This window comes from Choloepus didactylus, chromosome 16 (genome assembly GCF_015220235.1).
Source record: "Choloepus didactylus isolate mChoDid1 chromosome 16, mChoDid1.pri, whole genome shotgun sequence".
Classification (NCBI taxonomy): domain Eukaryota; kingdom Metazoa; phylum Chordata; class Mammalia; order Pilosa; family Megalonychidae; genus Choloepus; species Choloepus didactylus.
In genome coordinates this window covers 17,527,274-17,554,528 of record NC_051322.1, presented here as the reverse complement: position 1 = coordinate 17,554,528, position 27,255 = coordinate 17,527,274, and the positions used below count along the sequence as shown (strand labels likewise).

The 27,255-nt window shown below is 40.0% G+C and overlaps 1 protein-coding gene across 1 annotated transcript in view; it reads left to right on the top strand.

Annotated features, from left to right (window-relative positions):
• Positions 1–26,861, top strand: part of PHLPP1 (PH domain and leucine rich repeat protein phosphatase 1) — a 268,488-nt gene extending 241,627 nt beyond the window's left edge. The window contains exons 12-17 of the mRNA XM_037806377.1: positions 15–177; positions 9,267–9,397; positions 12,869–12,973; positions 18,130–18,324; positions 21,840–22,068; positions 24,752–26,861. Of these exons, the coding sequence (XP_037662305.1) occupies positions 15–177; positions 9,267–9,397; positions 12,869–12,973; positions 18,130–18,324; positions 21,840–22,068; positions 24,752–25,906 (1,978 nt within the window). The 3' untranslated portion in view covers positions 25,907–26,861. The remainder of the gene's footprint in view (positions 1–14; positions 178–9,266; positions 9,398–12,868; positions 12,974–18,129; positions 18,325–21,839; positions 22,069–24,751) is intronic.
• The last annotated feature ends 394 nt before the right edge of the window (positions 26,862–27,255 follow it).

The following is a 27,255-nucleotide window of genomic DNA, read 5'->3' as shown; positions in this document are numbered from 1 at the left end:
TTTCTCTTTTTTAGTAAAATGGCAAAGCTGGAAGAACTCGAAGAAATTGATATCAGTGGGAATAAACTGAAAGCCATCCCAACAACTGTCATGAACTGCAGGCGCATGCACACCGTGATTGCTCACTCCAATTGCATCGAAGTCTTTCCTGAAGTTATGCAGCTCCCAGAAATCAAAGTATGTGTTGCAGTTCCATAAACTCTAGGCTCTAGGTCTACAAAGAGAATTGTTTTCCCTAATTTATCAACTCATGATGTTTGCCACTTGGTTGGATACACTTAGAGTGAAGAATCTAATTAATCCTTGTTCTAGTCTCCCTAACCAGTGGGTTACAGTTTGAGTTAACAGAGGGTAGAAAAGCACTGGACTGCAAGTGAAAAAATCGTATTCCTGGGTTCTGTCCCTAACTAGCTAGATGACATGATGCCAGCCACATAACCACCTAATAGCTCTTTCCCCATTTGTATAGAATGCTTCCCCTACCTATTTTCAGAGTGGTTATTAAGCTCAAAGGATAAGTCAAATGTGAAAGCAATTGAGAAAAGTTAATATTATCACTGCATACTCCTTCCCCATCCCAGCTCGCCTGATTAAATAGCGTATAGCACCACAGTGCTCGAATCGTGACAATTCCCTAGATAGAGATCACATCCTTGCTCTCATCAAAAGTTTCCGTTTAATGAAACAGGCAGAGTAGATTTCATTATTCCCATTTGATAGACGAGGAAACAGAGGTGCTGAAAAAGGAAGTGGTTTGTGTAAATGAAGACAGCAAAGTGGTGTCAGAGACAGCCTGTAAATCCTGACTCCCAGCCCGGGGATTGACCTGTGAACTCATGGGATGAAACTAGTTACCAGAGTAAAAACCATCCAACATTTTTTTTTTCTTGTTTTGTGTCTTTGGGATGGGTGCTGGATGCAAGAGTAAGACATTCTTTATATATAGTGTAGTTTTTCATTTGCATCTTGGCATTTCTGATTTTCACCAATTTTATTCTTACTAATAAATAACTTGGTGATTATAGACTTGGAACATATTCTAATCTCACAAGGGAAAAAAGTAGTCATACTTAGCTATTCTTCACTTCTCAGGCACTTTCTGATATATACTTGGTGTGTCAGATTAAGAAAGTGTATAGACATTTGAGGACACTTTTAAATGGCATCCATAAATTTTCACCACAGCAGTTTTTAGACATTTATATGGTTAAGGTGTGTACAAACCATTTTATAGACGTGTGTAAATATGTGTGTGCTTTAAGGCATAAAATATTTTACTGGGAGCTTTAAGAGCACTATAATTTCATATATCACCTTGGTATTTTGGAATGTTTATTATAAGCATCCAGAAACATTTTACTTTTATTGTCTATGTAGTACCTGTCAAGAGCATGGGCCCTGAAGCAAGACAGGCCTGAAGTTGGATCCCAGCTGGAAATAATTTAACTGTTCTGTCTCCTCATGTGCAAAATCAGAAAAATAAAGTACTTCCCTTGCAGTATTGTTGTGAGAATGAAATGAAATAATGTCTGTAAAGTATCTGAAGTAGGACCACACTTAGTAAGAACTGTGTGTTAGCTCTCATTAATCCAAGTCCTTAATATGGTTCACCTGAGATTTTATGGTGCAACCGTTTTGGCTGAAACTGAAGAAAATCCAGGAAATGTATTATGTAAGCAATGTTTCTTTGCCTCCAGCTGAGCTTCTCAGGGTGCCTGAGCTACCCGTTACTTGACTTAGCTGTTGTGCTAAGGTGTCTTTTACAGGGGGCTGTTAAAGTGATGTCTGTGCACCTGCAAGATGATATACCAGCTCAGAGGGGAAAAACAGTCCCAAGGTTCACCTCCTGTTCTCTGGTCTGAGTATCTGTACCAGTCCTTTAAAGTTATATAACTCTTAATCGTAGATTAGTTTTGTTTTTGTGTTAAGCAGGTGTAAAATACAGATAGACATTTAATTTTTTTCAGGTTTTGAACAGATTTTGCAAAATGTGAAACTTGTTATATGGAAACTAATTTCTTGACTTGCTTGGATTCAGGGCCTTCTGGTTCTGCTCCATTCCTTCCCGTTGTCCTCTCTCTGTATACCACTTTACAGCTCCTTTTAAAATTTTACTTCCTGTGTTGCTTTTTAAATGGTTTCCATTCTTTTGGTCTGTGATTTTTCATCCCAGCTGTTAAGTCACAGCATTTTCCTGTTGTTAACAGCATCCTGTCTTCAAACCCAGCTCTTTCATTACCAATAGATAGAGGTTTTGCTGGTGGTAGTGTTTTCAAATAGGACGGGGTTAGTGGTGGTAGTGAGCAATATCAAGTACTCTTTATGTACAAAAGTATAAATTAGCCCTGGACAGATAGTTTATTGAAGAAGTAGTAGTTATATTGTTTCTGTATTAATACTTTAGTGTGCTTTCATATGAGGCTATTTTAAGTTGTAATATTTACTTACATTTAAATCTTCCAAAAGCAAATTCCAGGTAAAAATAGTTGTACCCAAAAAAAATTTTTTTTAACTTGTTGGATCTCAAATGTGAAAATCTTTATTGGAAACTGAACCCTAAGGCATGTTTTTAATGTAAAAGAAATATTTTAGTTCCTAGGTTCAGATACTTCAGTCTATATTAAAATTCTTATTATTGACTTAATAATCCTAGATTATTTCATATTGCTTCTTGAAAAAAGCTTGAAAGTAAAGTGCAGTAATTGTCAAGTATCTCATAAAAGGTATGAAGATCATTGCAATTGGAAAAAAATTAGCAGATAACATAATTTAAAGAGGAATATTTAACTAGTTGCTACTCTCCAGGCAGTCTCATCTTAAGATGAAAATGCTTATTCACAGATTTGTTACCAAAGTTTTAAAAACAATTGTTAAAAAGGGTAAAGAAGTCTCCTCACCAAAATATATATGCTAAAATGTATTAAAAAAAAAAAAAAAACTTGAAAAATTAGGCCATTATTCATGCTCCCCTAAAACAGAGACTATATGCACCTTATAATCTTGGGTAAAAATTCAGGTCTTGCCTTTTTTCCATTTTGGAACATCCCATGAGATCTGGTAAAGTGACCATCCATCATCAATTTCTTGTACTTGGACAGGAAGGTCAGATAAATTGTTTGTAGAAGTAGAAAAAAACTGTATTTTTCAGAATTTTCTGATGATCCCAAATGGGCCTAAAGTCATAATACTTTTATTCCATAGTATTATCATCTTCACCTTTGTTTGACACTTTCAAATTAATCTTCTAAACCCTGCTACCAGCAAGTCTTGTATTACTGGAGCAAGTCCGGATCCTGTTCTGGGTCTAAAATAGATCTCCCTTTGGATGCAGATCTGCTCTCAATCAGCTAGAGAGGAACACATGATCCCAGATACACCATGTAAGTCAGACTTGACTTGGCTGCACACAGGCCCAAGTCCGTGCTTAGGCTACTGATGGCTGATGAGCCCAAGAAACAGGGCTACCCTGGATTGGGCTCTCATTTTTCCTTCCTGAGGGGCCCTTCTACTGAACCAGACAGCAGCCACACTGACAAAGTAGTATTAGTGCAACAAAACCCAAACTTTTGGTTGAATAACTTCCATTGAGTGACTTATTCTAACCTTTTTTGAAGTGCATTTTAAGTAGGTAAAATAAATGTGTGACACACATGATTAACAAAATTTGTATTTTTGAATTTAAACACTATCAGCAACTTCTTTGTCAAATTTCCATAGTCTGTGGCTTCTTGATTCTAATTACTGGGTGGGCAGCATCTTTTAAAATGTTTAAAATTCTCTTCAGAACATTATTTTCATGTTTGTGCTATGCAGTAATAAACTACTCATATAAGGGAGTAAACTCATCTCTAGAATGTGTGTTGCATTAAATGGAAAATGGAGTGTGAAGTGTTTTAATATGCCACACTCTTGAGAATAGTGTCTACAGGAAGTTGAATATCACTTGGAATCCATCCTTGTTTGTTGTTGTTTCCAAAGTGAGATGGAACGATAGAATATGAACTTAGTCATAAGGAATATGGGGAAAAGGCTGGGTTGGATCAGATGAAAGAAAAGGGAATGATTCCTTGGGAAGTAGGATCATGGAAACGAAGACTGGACAGGGGCCACTTAGGTGTCAGTTGTGTGAATAGTTGACCTAGTCAACGTCACAGGTCATCTAGTCAACTGCATTGCATGTCCCAAACCAGAAACCAGGAGCGGTTGTTATTCTCTGCATAGAATCTGGTGAGGTAATAGTTATTTAGGAAGCTTTCTGGGGGGGTCTGGTGTCAGTTCCTGTCCAGGACAGGGCTCCAAACAAGGGTTAAAGAAAGAAGAAGCAATGTCCACTTTTAAGGAGTGGCCTTTTAAACCGCATTGCTCGCTGCCTCCCCAGGAACAACAGGTCAGTAGGAGTCTACGGCTGCACATTCTCTCTCTTTCTTTCTAAAATGGTGTAATGAGGTAATTCAGGCTGGTTGCTTTGTTGTCAGTGCTGGAGGGGAGCACCATTGAGGCGGTCGACCAGGTGGAGTCTGAAGGAGGGCAGAAGCAAAGTGTCAGAGAACCTTTAGGAGCTAGTAGGTTCCGTGGTCCTATTCATCTTGACTCTCTCTGGGTAGTACAGACAATTGTTTGGCAGGTAATATATAATACATTGGTACGAACATTGGAATGCCTATTTCTTCATTAATGTTTCGTGAGGAGAACATCATAATAAAATATTGCAGCTTTTGTGGTTATGACACTGAATCGATGCATTGGATTATATTCCCTTTTCTTTAATACACTGATTATTAATTTTCCTCTATATAATGAGATTCTTCTCGGTCATGATTTATCTCACTTTTCTGGGGGTTGGATTATTTTGTTTCGGGTATTCTTACCAGAGTTTTGTATATTAAAGCAAAATAATTTTTGTTAGCTGTGTCCTAGAATGGGCCTGAAAGAGGGAAAGGTAATTTTCTGTTAGGTTTTAGCCAGATTTAACATTCCATTTAATATTGTATTTTCAAGAAAATTTTAGTGCATTAAATATAGTGACACAAACATTAAACAACGTAGAGAGAATGTGTTGGTATGTTTTCCTTCAGTCCCACCCAAATATTTTCTATTTTCTTAATAATAGCCAAAAATTACTCCGCCATCAAGCATTTGTTGAGTACCTCAATCAGATGGTTTGGGACTGTTAACAGAATGTGGTCTAGTCCCCTTAAGTAAGGCATTCTCTATCTCTGCTGACACTGAGAGCAGGTCACATGTCAGCCTTCTGTGATTTCAATGAACAAACATCCTTCATTGTGCACAAACAAGTATAACGGGGGTGTTTCCCTGCTTATCGGTCATTAAAGAAATTAGTTACAGTCTCATGCAGAAATAAACAATGACATTGAAAATGTATTTGAGTTAATAATAGGGTGGTGCATGGGAACTCTTTGATTTATGCATGCTTTTTCTGTAAACCTATGTTTGAATTGCAATTGCAGTGCTATTTACTGTAGAGCAGAATTTAACCTAAGCACATGTATCTCAGTTCCTGTTTTAGTTTCCTAGCTGCTAAAACAAATAACATACAATGGGTTGGCTTAACAGGGTAATTATTGGCCCCTGGTTTCAGAGGCTAGAAGGTTTGCTTCCTTCCAGGGTCAGTATCTTTTGGCTGGCTGGCAATCTTTGGAATTCCTTGACTTTTTTATCTCAAGACAGTGCACGTGGTGGTGTCTTCTCCTTGGGGTTCTGTTGACTTCCGGCTTCTGGCTGCTCCCCTTGGCTTCTCCCTTCATCTGACTTTCACTCTGTTTATAAAGGACACCAGTGATCCAGATTAAAGCCCAACCAGGTTCAGCTGGGCCACACTTTAATTGGCATAACCTCTTGAAGAGATCTTATTTCAGTGGGTCCACACCCATCAGAATACAAACCAAGACAAGAATGTGCCAAACTGGAGTGGACAATTCAATCCACCACACCATCCTAGCAGATTTAATTACTGAAGGACTTTCTTAGATTCATTCACTCATTTATCCAATGACTAACTATCTGCCTTGTGCCAATCATTTGTTCATCCTATCAGTGAAAGCATTTGTTGAGCATCTACTCTGTCTCTGAAATGTGCTTAGGATGAAAGGGTGCAAGAAGCAATCTCTGCTCTCCAGGAGGTAATAGGGTAGTGGAAGGAATAAGCAGATAAGTATAGCAAGGGACATCCAATTGAAACAGGGTTGTAGAGGAGGTGACTTTGGGTTGAGTCTTACAAGGAATAAGGCAGCCTTTACCAGGTTAAAAGCAAAAAAAAAAAAAAAAAAAGTGTGAAGAAAAGAGTTCCAAACGCAAAGAATGGCATGTGCAAAGGCACAAACAACAACCTGATCCATGCAGGGGCTATAATCACTTTGACATAGGCTGAAAGATAGAGTATGAGTGAGGAGGCAAGTTATCAAAGCTGGGGATGAAGGGTCTCGTTCTGAGGAGTTCAGTGTACTGGGTGAGGGACAGCAGGGAGCAGTGAAGGAATGAAGCTGGAGGGGGGTGGGATGGAGTAAACCGCATTAGGGAAGTCACCAGACAGCATTGTGGGGAGTGGATTGGAAGGAAGCAAGACTGAAAGCAAAGTTAGGATGCAGTCCTAGGACTCCAGGTGAAACATGATGAGGGTCAAACCAAGATAATGGAACAAGATGGAAGAGAACCAGCTACAGTAGGTTAAAAAAATCAGTCAAAAGAGACTTGGTGACCAAATGGGCATGGAAGGAAGGTGGATCGAGAACAAGCTATTTTATACATGCAGAACTCTGAAAATCTGAATATTTAGGTAACATTTTAAAAGGTTTTACTAATTTCATAAAATTCAGTATTATTCTAGAATGCTTTTAAATAATCATGAAAACACATGTTCTGACCTCTGAATTTGTTTCTGTCAACCACTTACTCTCAGCCAGTTAGCTCATATTTCATCACTACCCAGTAGATTGTATTTACCCACATTTGTTGTCCTATCTGTGCTGATGTATACTGACTATACTGACAGTTACAGCACATTATTAACCAGTGTGACCACAGTTTTTCCTTAAAGTCCAGTTGACTACACTTGCAACCATTATTTCCAATTGGAAAAAAAAAAAAGAGAGATGGCTATTTCCCTATTATTGCTATTAAGGTTAAGTGATTTAGTTATTATACATGGACTCAAAGTAGTATGAGGCTCTTTAGGTGATGGGAATGAAGATTTGGAAAATGGTTGCAATGAAGTCTTAGAAGATTAAGTGAAATGTAAATGTAGTTGGGCCTACATTTATGATATAAAAATGTTTTTTGATATTAATAATAAGAGTACAAGTGAAGAAAACAGAATGCTATCTCTGGTTGTGTTAGGGCGATAGATTTAAGGGTGAGTTTTCTAAGCTTTTCTGTTTGACCAACTTTTTGTAATATGGTTATAATGCTCTCATAATAAAAAACAATTACTGAAAATGACAATATGATTTTTTTAATCATTGCTACTGTTTGGGACCAAGAATATGAAAGTTTCTGAAAATATTTTATTGTTAGAAGTCAGTTGAGAGTATATCTCTCCATAAATATAGGTTCTCATTTTACCCAGCCTACACCCTTCCCCTAATCCATAATGGATTTAAATTCTTTAAGCAGTTTTCAAATAAAAGGTATATTTTTGTCCACTTATGAGATTCTGCATTTCTTGAAAACAGTTCCCTTTTGAAACCATGTTGAGATTTTTAGTAGGTTCTTTAGACTTTTTTAATAAGGTGCTAACTCAAGCTAGGTAATTATTGAATGCCCCTCACCCCATTATACCAAATTGTGGGTTACATGCTCTCTTTTCCAGAACATTTGCCAGTTAGTCTTCTTCTCCCTTGTGCATGGGCAGACGTTTCTATCCTGATGCTTGTTCCCGTAACAGAAGTACAGGGCCCCAGTTCAGAGCTTCCTTTATTAAGCCTTACATCGGTTCAGTGGGAAAGGAAGTGTTCCGGTTACCAGGGCTGCCAAAATGCAATATACCAGAAACGGACCAGCTTTTAACAATGCAGACTTATTAGGTTACAAATTTACAGTTCCAAGACCATGAAAATATCCAAATTAAGGTATCAACAGGATATTACATACCTTCTCTGAGGAAAGACTGATGGCATCCAGGGTTCCTCTGCCACTCGGGAAGGCACATGGTGACGTCTGCTGGTCCTTCTTTTCCTGAGTTCCAGTTCCAAAATGGCTTTCTCCAAAATGTTTGAGAAGAGATTCTCTCAGCTCTCTGCTTGTTTGTCCCAGGGCGTTTTTGTCTAAACGTCTCTTGGCTTCTCTCCCAGGTTTCGCTTCTGGTTCTGGTTTCAATGGCTGTCTCCAAAATGTCTCTGGGCATTTTCTCTCTAAGCTTCTCTGGGTTCTTAATTACCTTCTCTGGGGCAAACTCTGGGCTTCATCTCTTAGCTTAGCATCTCCAAACATCTTTCTGCCTGCATCTCCAAGTATCTGGGTCTGTGTCAGTTCTGAGCTCTCTTAAGGACTCCAGTAAACTAATTAAGACCCACCTTGAATGAGCAGGGTCACATCTCCATGGAAACAACCTAATGGAAAGATCCCACCCATAATAGGTCTGCCCCCACAAGGTTGGATTGAAAACATGGCTTTACTGGGGCATGTAGTAGATTCAAACCAGCACAGGAGGTATCATTCCCATTTACAGATAATATCTAATTTTTGTTCTAGTCAATGTGAGGTACTTTTGGGGTTGTTTTCCAAGTTAGATTAGGCAAGAGAGTCCAGGTATTGGATGTCTTGAGGACAGAACCTATATTTGATGCTTCCCTTTATTTCCTTCCCTCATTTAAAGTGTCTTCTCATTTTGCATGTTTGTTCTCTGCCTTTTGTTCATTTTGCATGGGTTTTTGTTTTGTTTTACAAGACATCTTGCGTTTTATTTTAATGTTCTAACTGCAGACTTCATGGCCACCACAGGTGCAGAGATTGTATGAGGTTAATTTTTCAGTTAATGCTTAATTTTAAAGGTGGAGACAAACTTAAAGGGACAAAGATGGAGAGAATTAAAAACATGGATTTTGTGTTATCCAAAGAAAGTAAAAATTCTTGCTGTGTTTGGCAAAATCTTTTTTAAATGCTTATGTTAGAGTAACAAATAAACTTCTTTGCCTGATTTGATCAATATAGCGTAGTGAATGATCAGATTGGCTGACCTGCAAAGGACAGGTGGGTGGGGCCACCTGAGCTGCTTTCCAGACCTTCTCTCTCTTGTCCACTTCCTCCTTCAGTGCGTGGATCTCAGCTGTAATGAGCTAAGTGACGTCACTTTACCAGAAAACCTGCCTCCCAGGCTGCAGGAGTTGGACCTGACTGGAAACCCCCGCCTTGCCCTAGATCACAAAACCCTGGAACTGCTGAAGTAAGTATTGTTTCATTAAGTGCCATAGCCCACCATTTTTCACTGCACAATGATGTTTATAACTTAGAAAAGGCCTTAAACAGAAAATCAGAAGCACCCATTGACTTATTAGCTATATCTGCACACATTTGAAGCAAAGATATTTTGGAGTTTATAATTCACTAAAATGGAAGGCAAAAAATTCAAATAGTTAGATACTCGTGTCCTTTTGAGAAAGTATCCAGACTAAAAGAGAATGAGAATAAAAATTAATAAAAGAGGAAGATAGGATAAAGAAGACAGAGGAGGATAATGAACGACTAAGACGTAAACTTAAATCTCAATAGTTATTGATAATGTATTTGTGAAACTAAATGCAAATGTTAAAAAAAGGATTTTAGAGAAAGATGCATAATGTGGGAAAGTTAATGATTTGGAAGTAAAATCCAGATTATTTTAACAAAACTGGGGATGTGGGATAGTTAGATCCTTCTTAAGTTCTCTTTGTTTGGGGGAAGAGGGAGTACAGTGATACTGTTTCTTTCTTGGTGTTGCTGGGGAATTACAAGTTAAAGTTTACTATTTAAAATGTTAAAGGTAACCTCAGTAGAAAAGATGCCTTTCAAAGAATGTTCAGCACAAAACTCTAAATGTGTATCAGTAGAACCAAATAAATTATACTCCACGATTTAATATTATACAGCCATTTAAATTAATGATATAGAGCTACATTACTAACTCAGAAATCCCTCAGTGTAATGTTAAGTGAAAAGAGAGGTTATAAAGAGAGTAAGCTAGAAAAGGACTTTTAAGACCAAAAAGGGGGGGGGGGGGGAAACACAGCAAAGATACCCATTACATGTATTTATACCCAAATATGCTTTTTGAACCTAAAATAACATAAAATTTTATAAATAACCATTATATTCCAAAAATCTACTAAGAATAAATCTAAGCGGCAAATGACAGACTAGGGAGAAACATTAGCAAAAAATACAGAAAATGAAAGTATTAATATTCTTAGTAGAAAGTGTTCTTACAAAGCAATGAAAAAAATTCAAACAGAAAATAAGTGAACATTTACAGTCCACAAAAGAAGTACAGATAATTATGTGAAAAGATCATGCTCACCGTAGTAGTCTAAGGAGCTACTAAATAAAACATTAGAATGATAACATTTTTTTTCTATTGGTGCTGCTGTAAAACCATAAATTGATAGCAATTGGATCTCTGTATCAAACTTTTAAGCTTTTGAAAATATTCACACATTTTGACCAGAGTTTTCTATTGCAAATATATATAAATATATATATATTCTAAAGAAATAATCAGAAATTTGGTGCTCATTTTAGTCACAGGAATAATCATCAAGGTATTTCTTCTAGTTAAGATAAATATAAAATGACTCAGAAAAATGTTCATAATATAATTAGAAAAAAGATGCAAAACCATAAACATAAAATGGTCCCCCTATTATATATGCATAATAGAAAATCTGTTAAATTTTCTGCAATGAGTATGTGTTACTGGGGTGATCTGAGCTACTGTGGTGGAGCACATAAATGCTCTCAGATAACAAAAATAATTAGTTAAAACTGAAATCATAATACATACAAACAATATTTTCTGTTTAACATCTGGGGATTCTTAATAACTAGGAAGAATTTTCATCTCTAATGGGTTACTTACACTAGTAGAAGGTTGGCTTATTTGTTCCATATGAGCCAGGGTAAGTGCATAAGGGACTCAGAAGAGTGATTGAGCTCCAGCTCCTACACTCTCAGACCTATTTAAAGATGTACAGGAGTGAATATTCAAATCACTGCGGACAGCTGTTCAGCCATACTGTATTCAGTTAGGCGGGAGTGAGAAACTGCTACTTCACAAGAAAGCATTATGAGGGTTTTTAAAGATTTTTTTTCCTTTTAATTATCAGGCTAGGAAATGGCATTATTTATTCAAAAGCTATGCATTCTGGGGGAAAAAAAAGCATCTTTAGAAATGAGCCTTCAATTTTCCCTAGAATTCAGGGTGCTATAACAACAGCCTTAAGAGATGCCTTAAGAAACCCATCATTGCCTTGCTTACCATTTTAGATGGTTACAGTTTGGTGCCAAGTCATATGAAGAGCAAATAATGGTGGGCTATCTCTTTTTAATGCCTTGTTTTTATTGATAGGATTGGAAACTTTGAAAGGAGAATATAAATGAAGTACTAATTTGATTTAGGGCTTTCTATTGACATCACCTATGGTTTATATGTGTTTCACTTTTTTAGAAAACAGGGAAAAGTGACTGTTTGCTGGTAATTGAGAGTAGAAACTTTCCTTTAATCAAATATTTTCAGATTCCAGAGAAATTTCCTCCAGCTCTTTCTAGAATTAAGGTGAATGAATACTAATTAGATAATGATTTACTTCTTAGAGTTGAATGGTTCTTAGGAAGGATATTCAGTATTTGTTATACTTTGGAGTAACAAATACTGAATACCAACATACAATTTAAGTGCAGAAGTGTTTAGGTGTTGTTTTATTTTAAGATAAGAGATGATACATATGCTTTTTCTCTTGTTTAAATAATAGCAGGGGGCAAGGGGAAGTGGCTAGTGGTAACTTGCAAATAGCCAGAATTTATTTCACCATGTGGTTCCCAGCCTTTTTACAAACCTGCTTCACATCTGTTATGACTGTTTGCTTGGGGGCACTGAATCTTTTATAGGAGGCTGGTTTTTAATAAACCCCATTTGAGAGTTGGCCCTTTATTTCTGTTTTGGGCCCTGTTGAGTCAGTTATAGCGTATGGAAGCTGAAGTAAGAGAACTTAAGTCTCCCATTTAGTCACATATAATTAACTTGTAATTTATTAAAACACCCCTCATTTACTTTGTAATTTTATTTGTTTTCTTTTATGATATTAGTCTTAGCATGGATGGCTATACATGTGACAGAAAATTTGGAAGCTTTGGGGAAGGCACGTTCTCAATAATATTTGTCAAATATTTGAAGAGATGGTGTGGGCAGAAATTGGATTTGGAGATGAATGTTTCACCTAAACCCAATGTAATTGTAGGTTAGATTTGTTCTTTTCAAATCTAGGTGTTCATGTTTTAAGAATACATCCATCTTAATACTTAAGTTTTGTTTTCTCGTGCCAAGATTGAGAGTTGTCCTTTTAATTCCTGGTAAAGAGTAGCCCTCTAGTGTAGTGTGTGTGAAAGTCTCTAATAACTGCAATATAATGCAGATAAACACTAATTCCTATGCTCTGTGTGTATGCCCCTTGGCTTTCATTATGATGAGTAGTAGCTGGTTCTCATTGCTGATTAATATTTTAGATACAAAAAAAGTTAAAAAAAAATATTTTAGACACATTAAAAAGTAATAAATGGTAAGTACAGAGTGCATGGCAAGTTTTTTCATTCCCAGGATAACAGTAGCAATTCACATGAGTTTTGTTTTAATTATTCCTATTCCTTTCCCTCTTTCTCTGATCAGCAATATCCGCTGTTTCAAGATTGATCAGCCGTCAGCAGGAGACGCGTCAGGAGCCCCGGCTGTGTGGAGTCACGGTTACACGGAAGCTTCAGGGGTGAAAAACAAGTAAGTTGGATGAACTTTGGAGCAAGAACTGCTTTCTGCCTGCCTCACTTCTTTCGTGAGGTAAAAAGAAACCCAGTGCCATAGCACACACTTTTCTCATACAAAATTAGTTTGAGGATGTTTCCCCGATGTGAGGCTCACGCAATGACATGTTTGAACGTTGAGCTGAGGCCCTGCTTGGCATCCCATTCCCTCTCTTTGTGAGAGATGTTGCTAGGAAACGGTGTAACTGACACATTATATCTATGTAAGACTCCAGTGTTTGGAGAAGGCTTCTGTGTTGAAATGCATCCCTGTTCTTTTGAAAAGCCCGTTTATCTTTCTCTGAAGGCTGTTTACTAAGCAAAACAAGGACAGTATTAAAGAAGTAGCCTTGATTGTCCATATTCAAGATCACTTACTGTACTGACCACTCAGTAGTTGGGTGGAGCTATTTTCACATTCTAAGTTAGGTTGGCAGCAGTTTGCTGTCCGTTGCCTTTAATGTCGACTGCTTGTCTTGCCACCAGGAGTTACCCGTCTTAATTTCTTTTTCTTCCCTATTATCACCAACCTTCCCTCTCTTTCACACAAATGTTGATTTTCCTAAGTATTGTAATCATGCCCTTGAGACTTGCTTGTGTTTATTAAGAAGTGCTAATAATTAGTACTAGAAAAGTAAAGAATCTCCTATAAATTACAGTAGTCATAAGTAGCTAAGGTATAAGAATACAGAGTATTAAGAATAAAGGAAGAATAAAGCAAAGGATGAGCCAGTAACGGCTAACATTAGAATTCTACTCTGGGTGCACATTAGAATCAACCAAGTGAGGGACTTCAAAAAAAATTCCCCAACCCAGACCAATTGAACCAGAACATTTTCAAATCTCCCCAGGTGGTTCTAATGTGCATCCACTATTGAGAACCACTGATGAGCTGAATACCCTATTGAAAATAAAAGGTAGAACTGTGGTTGCCGTATTGACTGCTGTTCTTTGGGACAAAAAACGAGATCAACTCAGGCTCTCACTCTGACTCATTGATCCTCTTCTCTTTCACTAGGAGTGTAATTTACTGTTATGCTACCTAGAAAAGAGTCATCTACATTTTAACACCTCTGTTCATTTGCTGCTCTGTTAACTCAATAAAGGCAGAATAACCAGCCAGAGGAAGCTCATCTCGATTTTGCCACGGCCCTAATTGTTGCATTATTTCTATGTGCTTTGCACTGTGTATCATTGTATTGGGGGTGGAAGTGGAGAGAGAAGTAGTACATTCTTTAGGGCACTCAAAGTTCTTTCCGGAGATCAGTTGCTTTTTAGTTTAAAGGACCTTATATCTTGCTTACAAACACCACTAGGTGAAACAGCTTTCTAATTCCAGCTTTCTAATCCCAGATTACCAATGTGAAATCCAAGATTGACTTTTAAGCATTATGGATATTAAAATTTATTATCTACTTATATATATTAATGAAGCATGTGGCCAGTTAGATGTGTTTTTTCTATGTAATTCCCCCTTCCACAACTACTGTTTCTAACTTTTGTTGTAATAAAGTCTAACATAGATACAGAAAAGCACATAAATAAGCACACAGCTCTCCAAATTGTCCTAAAATGCTCACACCCATAAACCGCCACCCAGAGCAAGAAGTAGAAAGTTAAAAGCACCTCGAAGTCCCATGCCACCCCCTGCCCTTACTTTATTTCCCCTTGTTTGTTTGTTTGTTTTGCCCTTTGGTTTGCCAGCAACAGTTTCTCAAGTGTTTGCTTGCTGCTTGTCCAGCATGGGAAGGAAGGGGAAAATTGTGATTATTCCTGCCTCTCTTTCTCACAGATGTAGACTCTCTTCTCTCCTCCCCCCTGCCCCGTGGTGCAGCGTTGCCTCCTGTCAGGTCATTTCAGATCCTCTGGGGAAACCCAAGCAGGGAGCTGTAATGGGTAATTTAGGTTCTTGCTCAGACTAAAAAATCAAATAGGAAAGGTCAGAAGAAAAGAAGTCCTAAGAATGAGCACTACTGTACTTAAAAAAATATGTAGTTTCCCTTTTCTTTCTGTCTTTCTGTCTTTCTTGCTGTCTGTCTTTCAGCACAAAATCCCATTCTGACTAGTAAGGGATTACAGCATGAAGACAGGTGTGGCATATAAGGTGATTTAATATTTAAAAACTAAACTTTGCTACTTATTGCCTTATAATTATGATGACTTATTTTTCTTACTAAATGGAGGCAAGAATTTCAAACCACTGGGATAAGAGCCAGACTGCCTGGCTTTGAATCTGGGCTCTACATTTATTTGCTATGTGACCTTGGGCAGTTACTCAACCTCTCTTTGCCTTAATATCCTCATCTGTAAAACAGCACTAAAAATACTACCTACCTCATAGGGTTGTTGTAAGGATCACATGAGTTAACATGTGAAGTACATAGAATAATGCATGCCATATAGTAAGCCCTATTTAATTATTAGCTGCTATTATTATAAATGATAGGGTTATTATTATTATTTATCCCCGAAGTCCCAAAGGGCAAGGAATATATTTTCAGGTTTATATTCATGGTATCTAGCTATGCCTGGTACAAGGCAGGTACTTTTTTTTTTTTTTCTTTTTGTTAATTTACATGCAGTAAAAAAAGTATAATTTATATAATAAAATTCACCCTTTTTAGTGTACAGTTCCACAGGTTTTGACAAAAGAATATAGTCATGTAACCACCATCACAATCAAAATAAGGAACAGTTCCATCACTGTCCAAAATTCCACCATACCCCTTTGTTGTCCATTCACCTCCCAATTCCCAACCCCTGGCAACTCCTGACATGTTTTCTGTTCTTTTAATTTTTCATTTTCCAGAATGTCATATAAATGGAATTATGCAATATAACCTTCTGAGTCTGTTTTATTTCACCTAGCATAATGCATTTGAGACTCATTTGTGTTGTTGTACGTGCTCAGTAGTTTGTTCTTTTTTATTGCTGAGTAGTATTCCATTCATGAATATGTTTTGGTTTGTTTATCCATTCACCATTTGCAGTTTTCAGCAATTACAAATAAAACTCCTGTAAACAGCTGCAGATGGGCTTTTGTGTGAACATATGTTTTCATTTGACTTGGGTAAATATCCAGGAATGAGATTGCTGGGTCATGTCATAAGTGCATATTTAATTTTATAAGAAACTGAGAAAATGTTTCCCAAAGTGGCTGTACCATTCATCATTCCCAGCAGTGATGTATGAGAATTCAGTTGCTCCACATCCTTGCCAACATTCGCTATTGTCAGGTGGTGGTAGTGGTGGTGGATTTGGCCATTCTAATAGTGGCATCTCATTATAGTTTTAATTATCATTTCCCTAATGACTAATGACACTGAGCATCTTTTCATGTGCTTAGTTGCCATCTCTATATCTTTAGTAAGCATTTATGTTAGTGGAAGATTTTTTGAGACACTCTTTATCAAGTTAAGAAGGTTCCCTTCTCTTCCTAGCTTGCTAAGGGTTTTTATAATAAATGGATGTTAAATTTTTTCATAAGCATCTTCTGCATCTATTGAGATAATCATGACCCACATGGTTTTTCTTTAGTCTGTCAGTAAGGTGAATTACATTGATTAATTTTCAAATGTTGAACCAGCCTTGCATTCCCAGAATAAATTCCACCTGGTCATGATGTATTATCCTTTTTGTATGCTGCTGGATCAATTTTCTGATAGCTTGTTAAGGATGTCCGTATTCATGGAGGTTATCAGTCTGTGGTTTTGTTTTCATGTGATGTCTTTTTCTGGCTTTGGTATTAGTGTAATGCTCACCTCATAGAATGAGTTGGAGAATATTATCGCTTCTTCAGTTTTCTGGGAGAGTTTGTATAGAATTGATATTATTTCTTCCTTAAATGTTTGGTAGAATTCATCATTAAAGCCATCTGAGCAATTTCTCCAATATGGTAGGAGAACATACTTTGTGTAACTTGGATCTCATTAAATTTATTGAGACTTGTTTTTCGGCTCAGAATATGGTCTGTCTGGTAAATGTTCCATGTACATTTGAAAAAAAAAGTTTTCTACAGTTGTTTGGTGGGGTGTCAAGTAAATTAAGTTTTCAGCAATTTGATTTTGAGTGTCTCACTTATGTTTTTTTCATGTTTCTTTTATGTCTTGCTAAGCTTCTTGTAGCATCTATAGGTTTATAGTTTTCATCAGATTTGAAATATTTTTGGCCAATAATTCTTTAAAAGATTTTTTTCTTTTCTCATCTTTTTTTTTTTTTTTTTTTTTATTGAAGGCTCCAATTTCCTGTATATTAGGCTGTTTGAAGTTATCCCATCACTCACTGATGCCCTATTTATTTTCTTTTCTTTCCATCTTTTTCCTCTGTGTTTCATTTTGGATAGTTTCTATGACATAATTATTTGGAAATAGTTTGATTCTTTCAAACCTTGGAGCAGAGGGATCCTCTGCAGATCTCCAGAATTCATTCTCTGTGTGGTTTTCTCCCTCCGGGACTCTGACCTGTGAACTCTAAACTCTGTCATCTTCCCGGAACCCCCAATTCCGTCTCTTCTACTTTGGACCCCACCAGGCTCCTCCTGGGTTCCTCCTCTCTGCTGCAGCCTGCACAGTCATCAGGCTCATCGTTCTGTTTTCACCTCTCTCGGGGGTCACTGACCTGCACTTCTTACTGTCCAATGCCTGAATATTGATTCATATATTTTTTCTGTTTTTTTTTTCAGTTGTTTGAAGTCTTTCGTAATATTTTTATATACTTTTCATATATGTTTCAGACTTTTTTTCCAGCATTTTAGCTGTTACTCTTTAGCTGGATAAGGAAGTTCTCCTGAAAAAATTTTTTTGAATAAATGGAGCTGTGGATTCATATTCTTATATTTCCTATGTCTCTTATTCCCCTTCTTTCACTGCTATTTAAAAATAGAATCATCACAAAATAAAAATGGGGGAAGCCATTGTGAAGCATAGTGTGGGTTAATCCTTCTTCTCTGCTTGTAGAAATTGGTCGATATAAATTAGCTGGGATCAGTTTACCTGTTCTTAATCTGGAGTTGTGAAGAAAGAGAACAAGAGCATGCCAGCATGGGATAGGCCAATCTGGAAGAAAACAGAGTTGGGTTGGGGATGGAGAAGGAGCAACATGTGGACTTAGCACAAAAGCATTCTTCATTTGCAGGTTGTGTGTTGCCGCCCTGTCCGTGAACAACTTCTGTGACAACCGTGAGGCCTTATATGGCGTGTTTGATGGAGACCGTAATGTCGAAGTGCCCTACCTTCTCCAGTGTACGATGAGTGACATTCTGGCTGAAGAGCTGCAGAAAACAAAAAATGAAGAGGAATACATGGTCAATACCTTCATCGTTATGCAAAGGTAAAACTTAGAATCCATGTTGGGTGCTCTCTTGCTCTTCATCGAGCATTTGCCGTCCCATCTCAAGGCACTGTTCTGGAATGTGGGTACTTAGGAGGTGTTCAGGCAGTTTGATGTTGCCCAAGCTTCAGGGATGAACTGTACTGCAGTTTGTGACATACCACGCAGTCATACAAAACAAGTTGACATTCTTACAACTTTATTACAACTTTATACAAGGCTAACTAAATGATAGGAATTTAGTTTCTCTTAGGAATGAACCTCACCAACCTGTCATGATTCCAGATTTTCACCAGATTGTTTACAGTACCTCCTCTCACATGAGATCAAGAGGCCCTTTAGATTTTCTAATGTGTGGACTTCTCTTTGAAATGTGTGGTTTCCAACCCTGTTTGTTCACCCGTAAGAAATACAATTGCTGGTTTGAGACAGTGCAAACCTATTAGCGTTATGAACTTGAGAAGGTCAAATGTAGGCCAGGAGTTAAATAATTTTCCCTATGTTGTTATTTCCCCCTTATTAAATGTGCAACACAATCTTACTAACAGAATTTTAGACCATTTCCTAAAGTTTCCACCTCAACGGAACTTTAAGGCACCATACAAATTGTGGAATGTTGTTTGCAACTCTTAGGTCTGAATGTTATAAGAATTCCCTCATTTGAAAAACTGCTTGTTCCTTTGTTACTTTAATGGCTTTGTAGGTTGTAAAGGAATTGCTGTCTATAAATATCCTACTATAAACACTTGCGGGTGGGACCAGGAACTAAAGACGAGTGTACTGGTGCTCTAAATGTCATGGAAACAATGGCAAGCTTCTCTCTCGCTCCCTTTTCTCTCCCATGATAATCTGCCGGGGAGTGCCAGTTCAGAGCAGCCTTTAAAGTTGTCCCCTAATCACGAGTATTGCCTTTGGAGGAGCTCAGTGGAGGCAGCCCAGTGAGGTTTTTTGCTGCTAGATTCTCCTGTCTTTAGATTTGCAATGGACTCGTACAGTTAGCAATAGAAAAATATTAGCTAATGTTTAGTGAGCCCTTAATATATACCATTGTTCTAAATACCTTACATGCCATACATTCTGCCGAGTGAGATAGGTACTACCAATATTTTATTGGTGAGAAACTGAAGTACAGAGAGGTGAAGCAAATTGCCCTAAGAGCTAGTTAGTGGAAGAGTCAGGGTTTGACCTCAGGCAGTAGGATTCCAGAGTGTTCTCTTAACTACTCAGAACATCTCCGTTTCTGTTTTTACCACCATGTTGTCCTAGGGAAAAAACAAACACAGATCTTCATACACACACCATCCGCATGACCACCACACCACATACACACACCCTTCAAGACCCTACAGGAGGTCTACTTTTTATAGACCCTCAAGCACAGGATAAGAATTCACAATTAAGAACCCCAAACTGATTAAGCACTAACAGCTGTACTTTCCACAAATGCCATCGCATTTGTCGATTTGCTAAGAAGAATTCAGTGTGCCTTTGAAAAGAAGAAAGTAGAATTACCTGAGAAAGATCTGAAGCCATATCTAGTCATGGAAATCCAGTAGTTGGGAGTTTAGAGATCCAGATTGCAGGCCCATCCCCAGCATCTTTTGTATACCTCCTATTTTCCTGTTCATTAATGGGGTATGGGATAGATGATGGGCCTTTTTTTTTTTTCATTTTATTGAGATATATTTACATACCACGCAGTCATACAAAACAAATTGTACATTCGATTGTTCACAGTACCATTACATAGTTGTACATTCATCACCAAAATCAATCCCTGACACCTTCATTACCACACACACAAAAATAACAAGAATAATAATTAAAGTGAAAAAGAGCAATTAAAAAAGAACACAGGTTGCCTTTGTCTGTTTGTTTCCTTCCTCCATTTTTCTACTCATCCATCCATAAACTAGACAAAGTGGAGTGTGGTCCTTATGGCTTTCCCAATCTCACTGTCACCCTTCATAAGCTACATTTTTATACAATCGTCTTCAAGATTCATGGGTTCTGGGTTGTAGTTGGATAGTTTCAGGTATCTACCGCCAGCTACCGCAATTCACTAGAACGTAAAAAGGGTTGTCTAAATTGTGCATAAGAGTGCCCACCAGAGTGACCTCTCGGCTCCTTTTGGACTCTCTCTGCCACTGAAGCTTATTTCATTTCCTTTCACATCCCCCTTTTGGTCAAGAAGATGTTCTCCATCCCACGATGCCGGGTCTACATTCCTCCCTGGGAGTCATATTCCATGATGCCAGGGAGATTCACTCCCCTGGGTGTCTGATCCCACGTAGGGGGGAGGGCAGTGATTTCACCTTTCAAGTTGGCTTAGCTAGAGAGAGAGGGCCACATCTGAGCAGCAAAGAGGCATTCGGGAGGAGGCTCTTAGGCACAATTATAGGGAGGCCTAGCCTCTCCTTTGCAGCAACAGTCTTCCCAAGGGCAAGTCCTGTGGTAGAGGGCTCAGCCCAGATGATGGGCCTTTTAATCTTCAGGGGAACTGTATGTTCTTTGTGCAAGATCTCCTAATGCATGGGAGTAGGCAGCTCTGGTTCCCCTGGTGGTAATGCCATGGGATTAACCTCAACATGTGAGATGAGCTGACAGTACCTGGGGTTCTGCCCTTGAGAAACAGACTTTGCTTCACTGTCCCACAGCAGGGACCTGAGAGGTATGCCCCTTTGTGGGGCTTGTTGTAGGAGTTCTTTACTCCTTTTGATCATCGGAACTTGCAGGTGCTTTTTATGTTCTAATAAGTCTGTGGATTAGTGGTCATGAATGAAAGGGCAACTCACAGGCACTTTGGAGCTGGACTACTAGACTGTCCTTTTTGTGACTATTCTAGAATGGACAATACTGGTACAGAAAGGCTTCACTGTACAGGCAATACATGAGTAATCCAGGACTTAAAGACTAGTGCCCACAAACACTCCGATAGAAGAGGAGAGGTCTCAGATAGTTTCGAAGTTAGATGGTCACTGGGTGCAGTATGTCCACACTCTGCTCTTAGTTAAATGGTCCTTTGAGTTTCCTCTCCTGAGAGCAGCGGTGATTTAGAGAGGGTAGATGGGAAAGGAAGAGGTAATATTTTTTTTGGTGGTTTGAAATACTCTATTTTGTAAACATTTGTGTTTAAAATAGATGAAGAGGTCATTCTGCTGCTGTCTTTGAGGCCTGTGTGACAGGGCAGGGTGGCGACGTGGGGGCGGCCAGCTGGACACAGTGGTGCGAGGGCTCCTTTGTTCATTCAGCTCCTGTGGCTCTAAACGGTGACGTGGCCCTGCCCCCGGTGGCGACCAGAGTCTTCTTTGTGTTGGGGGTGTGATGTCAGATCCCATGGCTTTGTTGCTCTGAGAAGTGGAACAGCATGTGCTTTGATGAAAAGAGGCTGAAATGAATTCCCCATGTCCTTCTTTCCCTCCTGGCCCTATCCAGTGGTGCATCCTTTCTGCTGAACACACAGACTGACTCATGATGGGTTGTTTGGGTTTTGACCCCCTGTCTTTGGATTCCAGAAAACTCGGAACTGCTGGGCAGAAACTTGGAGGTGCTGCTGTCCTGTGTCACATCAAGCATGACCCCGTGGATCCAGGAGGAGCCTTCACCTTGACCACTGCCAATGTGGGCAAGTGCCAAACTGTTCTCTGTCGAAATGGGAAGCCGCTGCCCCTGTCCAGATCTTATGTCATGAGCTGTGAAGAAGAGCTGAAGAGAATTAAACAGCACAAGGCCATTATCACTGAGGTGAGGAGAGGGGTCTTCACCAGGATGGTGGCAAGGAGAGGGCAGAAACTACCCAGGGAACATTGCCATTCAAAGCATGCTCTGAAATTAAAGTTCCAAGTCCATAGCATCACACAGCAACATCCTTGTATGAGCTGCCTAAAGGCGGTATCACGTCGGGCATAAGCCGTGTATTGGTGCGTCTCTGATGTCTAAAGGCAATATCACATCAAGCGTAAGATGTGTATTGACGCCTCTCCGTCGGTTCTGCACCCAGTGCTTCGTGGGCCTTTAACCCCATTCAACCTTCCCAGCACTCTATGAAAGCGCTGGTTTGGCACTGGTTTGGTGCTGAAACTACTCCTGGTGTTCATTCCTGGCTCTGCAACCTACAGGGATGGCCTTTCAACCTCTCTAAGCCTCAGTTTCTCCATCTGTAAATGAGAATAGTGGTGTGTCTGTTGTATCTTAACAAGACTGGTATGAGTATCAAACTGAAAGTCTGTGCAAATGTAACTAGCTGTTATTTTGGGTCCTGCTTCATGTGTTCCATTTGAGTAAGGTTTTTACTGGAGTAATTTTGCCCCCTGGGGGGGGTGGTCATTTTTGTTTGTTAAAATGAGTTGGGGGGTCACCTGTTGGCAGGAAGTAGGTGGAGTCCAGGGATGCTGCTAAACATCCTACAATGCACAGGACATCTCCTCAACAAAGAATTATCTAGCTCAGAATGTCAGTAGTGCCACTGTTGAGAAACCCTGGATTAAGGCTACATTATAACAAAAGTCATTACAGCAAAACTTCCAAAATAGGCTCTAATTCACTAAGTCATTAGACACTGTTGATCACCAGTTATGTGCCTGAAAAATGGTGGGGATGCCAAGGTGAAACTGACACCATATCTGCCCACAGAAGTTTACAGTCTCACAGAGGAGATACAACCCGTGGAAGATACGTGTATCAAGAGAGACTGTGGTGAAACTCTGTGGTCCTGAGGAGGTAGAAATGTGATTCCAGGTAGGCTTTTTTAGGGCCACAAGAAAGAGAGAGAAAGATTAGGATATTCCCTGGGATACGGTGGAAATGAGTCTGTGTGAAAATCTAAGTCCCCTGACTAGTCAGGAAACAGATGGGATTAAAATGGATGGTCGACAGTATCCAGCATGTTAGGAAGCAAAGACAGTGTAAGATTGCACAGAATATATTGAATTAAATGTTCAACATTATGTCAGAGATGATCAAGGGTTAATGATTTTTTGGTTTGAAATCATGTACTTTCTGCTACATGCATGAATCATAGTTTGTACTTCAGAATTTTTCTCCTGTCTTCTGTGCCTTCTCACCTTCCTCACTTTTGTCCTCTTTGCTAAATACTCAGCCCCCTTTGGTTTTATAGCTTCTATACGTTGAGGCATGTCCCCCAAATACACACACACAATACCATTGGCCCTAATGGGGAGATATATAATGGGTTGGACAGAACAGTAAGGGTAGTTTGTTTTTTGTTTTTTGTTTTTGTTTTGTTTTTAACAGATTTCATGCTTCATAGAAGCACAAATTACATCAGTAAAGTAGAGGGAGTTTAAATTGTGCTTGAGACTGTTTTGCTAATTTTACCTGCTTGAGAGTGTAGCATGGCAGTGTTGTGTGAGAAGTTGGGAAAGGTAGAGTTAAAGCTAAAACCTGTCACCCCTAAAACAAGCAAACACTTCGCAAAATCACAAATAAAGGGAGGTGGTAGGGTGGGAAAGAAAATGGTTATTCTCTGGAAGAAACACTTGTCCAAGGGAGATGGCAAAACCATTGCTGCACTTTAACTCATCCTTGACACACGGTGAAATCCGCCTTTGTCCTAGTGGCTCATTCCTGGAAGTGGGCACCAGTGGTGGGGCCTGCAGAGGCACCCTGTGGGTCTGAGAACCTCAATCCCGGAAAGACAAGGAACCAGATACACGGGGCTCCCTTCCCCTCCTCCGCTCCTCTCAGAGACAAGGTCTTTTTGCTGGCAAATGGTCTAAACTTTGGCTAATGATTTACATGGCATGATCCCAACTGAACAAAATCCAGGAGACCTTGCCATCTTCGTTTGCCACTAGGAAATCAAATTCATGGAAACTGTAAGAATTGGCTTTAGCATCTGCTTCTCCAAACATGGACAGTCTTACCCAGCTAGTCACACCAAGAGTTTCTCCAACAAATAAGTATTTCTTTTTTCCCTTAAGTTTAAAACAGGGTATGTCCCTTCTTTTGTATCTTCAGACACCACTGCCGCTGTTGGCTGATGTGCTGTTAGAGAGAAACGTAAGATTTGGGGACGCTAATTTGAAACCTCCCTGTCTCCTGTGTCTTTGCTCAGGAACAGCTTATTTCAGAAAGGCTCTTCCTCTATCAAGATCCTAAGGTTTTACAGAGGAAGCTAGTCAACCCTGCTTGCTGTGTAGTTTAGATGATGGTTTGCTTCAAGATGAGAGGCAGGTCTTGCTACCCAGCGTGAACCTGGCTCCAGTGAAGGGAATAGCTGAAGTACTTTGGTTTTGTCCCTGTCGCTCTTTACCTGATAAGCCCCACCACCCAGGGCTTTCTAATGACAGATGAATATTAACTCCTCACCCAAGGACCATGCAGCCCTTTCCTGTGTCCCATAGTCAGGGAAACTGCACAGCCGCCACCTGTTCTCTGTTAACTGTCTGGAACCTTCTTTTTCCAGGATGGCAAGGTGAATGGAGTGACCGAGTCCACACGCATCCTGGGCTACACCTTCCTCCACCCCAGCGTGGTGCCTCGCCCCCACGTGCAGTCCGTGACCCTGAGCCCACAGGATGAGTTCTTCATCCTGGGCAGCAAGGGCTTGTGGGAGAGCCTGTCCGTCGAGGAAGCCGTGGAGGCTGTGCGCAACGTGCCTGACTCCCTGGCTGCCACAAAAAAGCTCTGTACCCTGGCCCAGAGCTACGGCTGCCACGACAGCATCAGTGCGGTGGTGGTACAGCTCAACGTCCCCGAGGACAGCTTCTGCTGCTGTGAGCTCAGTGCAGGCGGTGGCGTCCCACCTCCCAGCCCGGGCATCTTCCCTCCCTCCGTCAACATGGTCATCAAGGACCGGCCCTCCGAGGGGCTGGGCGTACCATCCTCCAGCAGCGGCATGGCCTCCGAGATCAGCAGTGAGATCTCCACTTCCGAGATGAGCAGCGAGGTGGGTTCCACAGCCTCAGATGAGCCCCCATCCGGAGCCCTCAATGAGAGCAGCCCCGCTTACCCCAGCGAGCAGCGCTGCATGCTCCACCCTGTCTGTCTGTCCAGTTCCTTCCAGCGCCAGCTGTCCAGTGCCACTTTCTCGAGCGCCTTCTCTGACAACGGCCTTGACAGTGACGACGAAGAACCGATTGAGGGCGTCTTCACCAATGGCAGTCGGGTGGAGGTAGAAGTGGACATCCACTGCAGCCAGGCCAGGGAGAGGGATAAGCAGCAGCACCTGCTCCCGTTGCCGGCCGAGGCCAGCGATGAGGGCATCGTCATCAGCGCCAACGAGGATGAGCCGGGTCTGCCCAGGAAGGCGGACTTTTCTGCGGTGGGGACCATTGGGCGCCGGAGGGCAAATGGCTCGGTAGCCCCCCACGAAAGGAGCCACAATGTGATAGAGGTAGCAACGGACGCGCCTCTCCGAAAGCCTGGAGGCTATTTTGCTGCCCCAGCGCAGCCGGATCCTGATGATCAGTTTATCATACCTCCGGAGCTGGAAGAGGAGGTCAAGGAAATCATGAAGCATCACCAGGAGCAGCAGCAGCCGCCACCACAGCTCCAGCCGCCACCTCTGCGGCAGTACCAGCTGGATCCGCTGCCAGACTATTATGACACACCACTATGACCCGGTCTGAGTGCTATTTACAAATAAATAACCAAGAAAGACTGAGTTGCAGAGTCTCCCAGGCTCACATTAAACCAGGGGTTTGACTCCACATCCTTCTCCCACACACCTTCCTCACCCTGTCTTTGTAGCTGATCTGTAGGTCTCTTTTCTGTTGTTGTTATTTTATTTTTAATATTACCACTTTTCTTCTAGTGATGCTTTACCAGTATGATTTAAATTTGCTAACCTCTTCCCCTAACATATCAGATGTGTAAAGACAAAGAACAGAAGTTTTAATATATTACAGAGAAACAGTTAATGTAATATTTTTTAAAATGGCTTTTTGTTGTTTTGTTTTTTTGGGAGGCAGGGCAGATTGCCAGCACTAAATGATTTAGTAATATTGTAATTCTGTATTTCTCTGTGGGGGGGGGGTTTGTCTTGAAAATGATAGACATTTGTAGAATATGGAGACTAACTCCTAGGAGTTGCTTTACTCTGTCAGGTGACTTAAGTCACTGGGATTCACTAATTTTCTCTGAGAGAACAGTTGATTGAGAAATTTCTATTGTAAATAGCTCAGTGTTGTATAGTGATGCTTAAACTGTTTTGTAGTCTTGGCATAAGGACACAGCCTAAACGACTGACTTGCCCTTTTCCTCCTCTCTGAGCCCTTCCCCCACCTCAGAACATCGTTACGTAATGAGGCCCAGCAGCAGAGTATTTCTGTTCAAATAAGGGGGGTCCTAGGCCACAGGAATGAACCTGCACCAGGGGTCTCTGAACCTTTTTTCTTCCTTTTCCTGCCTCCTGCCTCTTGACACTTTTTAATTGTGTTCCTTACTGCTGCCACAATCAGCATGACTGTATAGAGTTCAATTAGATCATTTACATACCAAGAGTTATATTAAAGCAGAATGCACAAATGAACATGTCATAATTTTTGTTACAATAAATATAAAATTTACAAGTACTGGACCCATCTGCTTTGTCTCAGCAGCCAGATGTGTCTTGCATACAAGCACACCCAGCTTGGTTTGGAATGAACGGATGGAATGTTGGGGTTTCAGATATTTCTGACTTCAGTTTCTTTGTAACAGGGAAATATGCCCAGCAGGTTAAACTAAATTGAAGGTAGTGAAATTAACCTAGTGCTGCAGTGTAAGTAGCTGATCTTTCAGCCTTTCTGTTTCTTGTTCTTATTAAGTATAGTAGATGTGAAAGGGAGAGCAGGGAGAGGTTGCGTTGAGGAGATCCCTGGAAAACTTCTACCCCTGCAAAGCCAAGTTCATTTTCGATTCCCTCAGGGGCCCCTAGTTCACATGAACAGGTTAATATCCCTTTTATTTGAAGAGTGACAATCACGA